The sequence below is a fragment of the Sardina pilchardus genome, chromosome 17 (assembly GCF_963854185.1).
Source record: "Sardina pilchardus chromosome 17, fSarPil1.1, whole genome shotgun sequence".
Lineage (NCBI taxonomy): Eukaryota > Metazoa > Chordata > Actinopteri > Clupeiformes > Clupeidae > Sardina > Sardina pilchardus.
In genome coordinates this window covers 32629836-32637335 of record NC_085010.1, presented here as the reverse complement: position 1 = coordinate 32637335, position 7500 = coordinate 32629836, and the positions used below count along the sequence as shown (strand labels likewise).

The 7500-nt window shown below is 50.1% G+C and overlaps 1 protein-coding gene across 1 annotated transcript in view; it reads left to right on the top strand.

The window, feature by feature from the left end:
• Positions 1-7393, top strand: part of LOC134062413 (tyrosine-protein phosphatase non-receptor type 12-like) — a gene marked incomplete at its 3' end in the record, with an annotated part of 36320 nt that extends 28927 nt beyond the window's left edge. The window contains 4 exon segments of the mRNA XM_062518404.1: positions 5-376; positions 378-871; positions 4247-4318; positions 7311-7393. Of these exon segments, the coding sequence (XP_062374388.1) occupies positions 5-376; positions 378-871; positions 4247-4318; positions 7311-7393 (1021 nt within the window).
• Between the last annotated feature and the right edge of the window lie 107 nt (positions 7394-7500).

Here is a 7500-nt window from a genome sequence, read left to right as displayed (position 1 = left end):
CTAGTGGCCAGACGGAGGGTTGCGTGCGTGAGGAGATCCTGCAGCCCCCTGAGCCGCGCCCCGTCCCCCCGATCCTGACGCCGTCGCCGCCCTCCGCGTTTCCCACGGTGACCAACGTCTCGTCCACCAACGACCGCTACCACCCCAAACCCGTGCTGCACGTGCTCTCTGCCGCCGCCGCCGCCCGCGCCCAATCACAGGGCCCCGAGGAGGACCGGGGGGCGGAGCCGGACCACGCGGAGGCCGACGCCCACGCTAACGCTAGCGCTAGCCCCTCCCCCGAGTGCGGGCGCGTGGAGCGGAAGCTGAGCATCGAGATCAAGAAGGTTCCGCTGCAGGAGGGGCCGGTCAGCTTCGCCCCCCCCCCCCGCCGCCGCGCTGGGGTCAGGGGTCGCCACGGGCGGCGTGCTGCAGCGAAGCCACGCCTTCAAGGCCCGGGGCTCCTCCCCTAGCAACAGCAGCCCCGCCCCTAGCAACAACACCTCCAGCTCGGCCCTGACCAGCAGCAGCTCGCTGTCGGAGGACGATGGTCTAAGCTCCGCCCCCCCGCGCCCAAACCACCTCCCATTGGTGGAGAGGGAGAAGGGAGGACATGCCTCCTGGGGTCAGTCCAGCCCCCCCACCCCTGAGCACACACACACACTCACCAACACACACACACACACACACACGCCCCCCGTGGCCTTGAGCTTCACCAACCCGCTGCACTCCGACCACTCGGACGCCGAGGCCGACGCCCCCTCCCCGCCCCACTCCGCCGTCTCCACGGCAACCGGCTCGGTGTCACCCGCCCCCCCAGGTGATGATGTCATCACCACGCGCCGCGTCAACTCCCTCTCCATCGCCGGGCAATCAGCAACCACACAATCAAGTACGTCAGCAACACACACACACACACACACACACACACACACACACACACAATCAAGTACGTCAGCAACACACACACACACACACACACACACACACACACAATCAAGTACGTCAGCAACACACACACACACACACACACACACACACACACAATCAAGTACGTCAGCAACACACACACACACACACACACACACACACACACACACACACACACACACACACACACACACACACACACACACACACACAATCAAGTACATCAGAGTACACATCCAGCACAGCCTCCACACATAGAGACGCACACACACGCATGCATGCATACACACACACACACACACACACACGCTAGGGTTGGGTGATATCCCCTTTAGGGATGGCGAAAACTACTAATTTTCTTGACCGACCACCGAGCCTCATTAGCCGGTTGAAACCGGTTAACCGATTCGTTTAAAATATGCTATGCTATTTGAAATAACAGCCACGCAATTTCGCAACTCTGTCGCATCTCTCTGTCCCCCGCTCACACACACACAGCCCCGGCGGCGGCGCCGCACTTTCACTCACGTCACTGTTTTTTAAATCCCCTACAGTGCGAAACATGAGTCCCGCAAACCAAGGAGCTTGTAAGTAAGTGGAGGACAAATGGCTCCTTCGTTTCGAAATGGTTTGGGTACAAGGTGATCGCGTTGCAAATAAAGGCGTTTGTCTAGCGTTAGAAGCTCATTTGAAACTGAAATTGCCGCGGCTCACTTAAGAAAATGACAGCTCCGAGGAGACGCCGCTATAGTTTGAGGAAGTAGGCCTACTAACAATAATAAAGAAAGATGATCATCATTACCTTATCTGTTACCATTGCTGACCCTTCCTGAAATGTAGATGTAATGTGTTTCCAAATCTAAGCCCATCTTATGCGGAAAGTTGCTGCAACACGATAAAAACCAATGGATAAAACGGGCACCTCCAGATTGCAAAAGACGCACCGGCCAAGGCATGCGTGCGAATGTTTTTATTGGTTTATTAAGTAGCCTACAAGCAGGCGAGTTATTACAAATTGAGTGTGAGGGATAATTTGTTAACTTCACGCAAAAAAGACCTTGGAATGAGATGGCTAGCTGTAGTAGCGTTTAGTCCACTGTCTATAATAATAGCCTAATTTAGAGATCGTTTTTTTTTTTTTTTTAAACCGACTAGCGACAACTTTGATCGGGTAACGTGGATACGGTCAACCATCGGTCAAACAGTCACCGGTTAACATCCCTAATCCCCTTAATTGGCAATGATCGCATTGCATTTGAGAGACTAGTTTCTCAGCAGCAGCGAAATGTTACTTTGCTCTGGTCAGTAGTCCGGCCTGAACCGTACACACACACACACTCCAGTCAGGGCCTGAACCGTACACACACACACACTCCAGTCAGGGCCTGAACCGTACACACACACACACTCCAGTCAGGGCCTGAACCGTACACACACACACACTCCAGTCAGGGCCTGAACCGTACACAGAGAGCACACTCCGGTCAGGGCCTGAACCGTACACAGAGAGCACACTCCGGTCAGGGCCTGAACCGTACACACACACACACTCCAGTCAGGGCCTGAACCGTACACACACACACACACTCCAGTCAGGGCCTGAACCGTACACACAGAGCACTCTCCAGTCAGGGCCTGAACCGTACACACAGAGCATTCTCCAGTCAGGGCCTGAACCGTACACACAGAGCATTCTCCAGTCAGGGCCTGAACCGTACACACACACACACTCCGGTCAGGGCACGAGATGATCTTAGTCCTCCGCTGCCGGCGCCTGCTCCCAGCTGCAGCTGCAGGAAGTAGAGAGCAAAGCACCAGTGTGTCCGGGGCAGCGATCGCACCGTCCAGGCTACTGGAGGCACCGCAAACAGCTGTTACTGAAATAACAATTACTTAACTGTTACTGAATTAAACGATTACTTAACTGTTACTGAATTAAACGATTACTGTACTTACCTTTTACTGAATTAACGAATACTTAACTGTTACTGAATTAAACGATTACTTTACTTACCTTTTACTGAATTAACGAATACTTCATTTTTACTGATTTAACGACTATTAACTTACCTTACCAAGTCTTCTGATCCTTTACATCTATCGTCCATCGGCCCAACCCTAACACACACACACACACACACATACGTACACACACATGCGCACACACACACATACACACAGACATACATGCGCATGCACGCACACACACACATACTGTGGCTGATTGGCTGGCTATTCTCTTGTGTGTGTGTGTGAGTGAGTGAGTGTGTTTGTGTGTGTGTGTGTCTATGTACATGTGTGAGACTGACTGTGTGGGAGTGTGTTTTTGTTTGTCTGTGAGAATAAGTGTGTGTGTGTTTTTGTTTGTCTGTGAGAATAACCGTGCGTGCGTGCGTGTGTGCGTGCGTGCGTGCGTGCGTGCGTGCGTGTGTGTGTGTGCGCGCTCTCACTGCTGTTTGAGAGGCTTGGTGTTCTGAGAGCACTCAGCATGTAGCACTGTGGAATTGGCTTCAGTTGATTGGTCAACTTGAGGCCACCCTTGCATGTGATTGGCCGATGGGAGCCTAGCTTTGCATATGATTGGGCAACTGGGGGGCGTCCTTGCATGTGATTAGTCAGCCTGGAATGAAGTAATTCACAGCCAGATCCACAATTTCATTGGATAATGGGAGACTACCCTGGCATGGGATTGGATGATCAGCGACTGCCTTGCGTGTGATTGGGTACTTATGTGTGCCCAGTGTTCCACCTCTCTGCCTTCCCACTCTCCAGACTCTCTAGACTCTAGTGTGTGTGTGTGTGTGTGTGTGTGTGTGTGTGTGTATATGAGTGTGAGTGTGTGTGTGTGTATATATGAGTGTGAATGTGTGAATGTGTGAGTGTGTGTGAATGTGTGAGTGTGTGCGAGTGTGTGTGTGAGTGTGAGAGTGTGTGTGTGTGTGTGTGAGAGTGTGTGTGTGTGTGAGAGAGTGTGTGTGAGTCCCTCTGCATCTGCTCTGTGGCTGCTCTCCTGAAAATCACCCCTCTCATCTGGGCCTGCATGGCTAATTGCAAAAGTGTGTGTGTGTGTGTGTGTGTGTGTGTGTTTGTATGTCTGAGGGAGAGAAATGTGCCTGGGTGTCCCGGCTCATGTTAAGGTCTAATTGGGACTATATTTGGGGTTTGCTTGGTCATAAGATGTCAGGGCAAGGGGTGTGTGTGTGTGTGTGTGTGTGTGTGTGTGAAGCGATCAGGCTGCGTTTGTTGTGGCTTTTGCGTCGCCGTGGTCGCCGCCTGCTGTCCGCTCCGGCCTCCTCCGGTTGTCTCCGTAGTAACGCTGGTGCTGTTGTTGCCCCAGACAGCGACGCGAGCGAGGAGTCGCCCCCTCCTCTCCCAGAACGGACCCCCGCCTCCTTCCTGTTGCCCTCAGGTGTGTTCCGTTACCCCCGTCTCCCCCACACCAGCAGGGGGCGACAGTCTGCATTCCAGTTCAGTCAGAAGCACCAGAGGAGAATGCTCCAGCCTCCACACGTCTTCCAGTCTCTACATACCACAGCTACATTAGCCGCTACATACCACAGCTACATTAGCCGCTACATACCACAGCTACATTAGCATAGCTACATACCACAGCTACATTAGCCGCTACATGCCACAGCTACATTAGCTTAGCTACATTAGCCGCTACATACCACAGCTACATTAGCATAGCTACATACCACAGCTACATTAGCCGCTACATACCACAGCTACATTAGCATAGCTACATATGACAGCTACATTAGCCGCTACATACCACAGCTACATTAGCATAGCTACATACCACAGCTACATTAGCCGCTACATGCCACAGCTACATTAGGTTAGCTACATTAGCCGCTACATACCACAGCTACATTAGAATAGAATATATACTTTTTTGATCCCGTGAGGGAAATTCGTTAGCATAGCTAACAGCTAGCACAGCTACATTATTATAGCTACATACCATAGCTACATTAGCACAGCTACATTAGCTGCTACGTATGACAGCTAGATTAGCACAGCTACATACCACAGCTACATTAGCCTCTACATGCCACAGCTACATTAGCGAAGCTACATTAGCTGCTACGTATGACAGCTACATTAGCATAGCTACATTAGCTGCTACATACCATAGCTACATGAGCATAATTATACCACAACTACATGAGCATAGCTACATTAGCTTAGCTATAAGAGCCCCTTAATACCACAACTATCAGTCTCTCTATATAACACAGCTTCATTAGCCGCTATATACCACAGCAGTGCCAGTCTGCCCTAGTCTCTACCAGCAGTGCCATTCTGCCCTAGTCTCTACACCCTAGTTGCCCTTTACACCCTAGTTGCCCTAGTCTCTACACCCTAGTTGCTCTAGTCTCTACACCCTAGTTGCCCTAGTTGCCCTCTACACCCTAGTTGCCCTAGTCTCTACACCCTAGTTGCCCTAGTCTCTACACCCTAGTTGCCCTAGTTGCCCTAGTCTCTATCAGCAGTGCCATTCTGCCCTAGTCTCTACACCTTAGTTGCCCTAGTCTCTACACCCTAGTTGCCCTAGTCTCTACACCCTAGTTGCCCTAGTCTCTCTCAGCAGTGCCATTCTGCCCTAGTCACTACACCCTAGTTGCCCTAGTTGCCCTCTACACCCTAGTTGCCCTAGTCTCTACACCCTAGTTGCCCTAGTTGCCCTAGTCTCTCTCAGCAGTGCCAGTGTCTGTGTCTGTGGGAGTGAGATCCACATTTAACTGCAACAGCAATGAAATTGGTGGGCAGTGTTTGTGTGTGTGTGTGTGTGTGTGTGTGTGTGCATACATATTTATGTCTGACCATGTGTGTGGACGCATCTACATACATTTGTGATGGAATATTGACTAGATGTGTTTCGTAAACAAGAGGTGTCATTTGAATGCTGGATATGAAAAAACACTCTTGCCCATTAGAGCTGGACAGTCCCGCCCACAGCCGATTCAGGAAGTAAGAATCCAATACAATTTCTCTACTGACAACTGGAGAACAAACCTTAATCGTAACCATCCATGGTAGACTTAAAACCAACTACGACGTGACTAAATGATTGCACATGCATCATATCATATAAATGCCTTAATGGGGCATCAACGTTGTTTTGTTAAAAAAAAAAATATTCGCAATTTAATGGGAAAGTACTACACTACCCAACGTCCTTACATGTAAAAGCTGGTAAAAGCAGAGCCTTTGATTGGTAGAGATTGCCGTTGCCATGGGAACGTTTATTGCACTTTTCCCGTGCCTGTTGTCACGTTATTCGTTGTAAATCAAGATGGATGCCAGAGCTGTCAGAGCCCATGTGTGGCCGACCGGTAAAAACAGTTTTCTCAAGTTGAATTTACTCAATGGAAACTCTAGGAAGTTAATCATGTTCTTGTCTCAGATTAGAATAGAAACATGTTAAACTATCATTACGCTGCAAAATGTTTGAAATAAAAAAGACTACTGAACGTTTTAAAAGGTTCTTGGGAAATATGTACAGTCTTGTACCTTTTACCTTTTTTTTGTTTTTCTGGTAGTTTTTTTGCTCTAAATGATATGTTGTGTAAGTATGAGTCACGTCGTAGCTGGTTAGTTGAAGGCCTGTTGAGGTTAAGGGGTTTTTACACACGTCAGTTGGAGATATGAATGGGAAACTTACTTCCGGAATCTAAGCTCTCCCCAGCCTTGTCCAATAGGGTCGCACTCTCCCCAGTCTTGTCCAATAGGATAGCACTCTCCCCAGTCTTGTCCAATAGGATAGCACTCTCTCCAGCCTTGTCCAATAGGGTAGCACTCTCCCCAGTCTTGTCCAATAGGATAGCACTCTCCCCAGTCTTGTCCAATAGGATAGCACTCTCTCCAGCCTTGTCCAATAGGGTAGCACTCTCCCCAGTCTTGTCCAATAGGGTAGCACTCTCCCCAGTCTTGTCCAATAGGATAGCACTCTCCCCAGTCTTGTCCAATAGGATAGCACTCTCCCCAGTCTTGTCCAATAGGATAGCACTCTCCCCAGTCTTGTCCAATAGGATAGCACTCTCCCCAGTCTTGTCCAATAGGATAGCACTCTCCCCAGTCTTGTCCAATAGGATAGCACTCTCCCCAGTCTTGTCCAATAGGATAGCACTCTCCCCAGTCTTGTCCAATAGGATAGCACTCTCCCCAGTCTTGTCCAATAGGGTAGCCACTCTCCCCCAGTCTTGTCCAATAGGATAGCACTCTCCCACCATCACCCTGAGCACAGCCTCAGCTATATCACAGTATACCCACTACAGCAAACCAGGATACACCACTGCTGTGTATGTATGTATGTACATACGTACGCCTGTGTGTGTGTGTGTGTGTGTGTGTGTGTGTGTGTACGTATACTGACCGAGCCTTCTCCTCTCTAGACCCCTCAGAGCCGCTGGGATCCACTGGTTTGGCTTTATGGAGCAGCAGCCCCACTGACCAACACACACGCCACAGTCCTGAGGTACACACACACACAGTACACGCACGCACGCACGCACGCACGCCAGATTCAGATTTAATTTGTCACATACATATAATGCAGTGAAATGCTACAGTCGGCTCCATGCT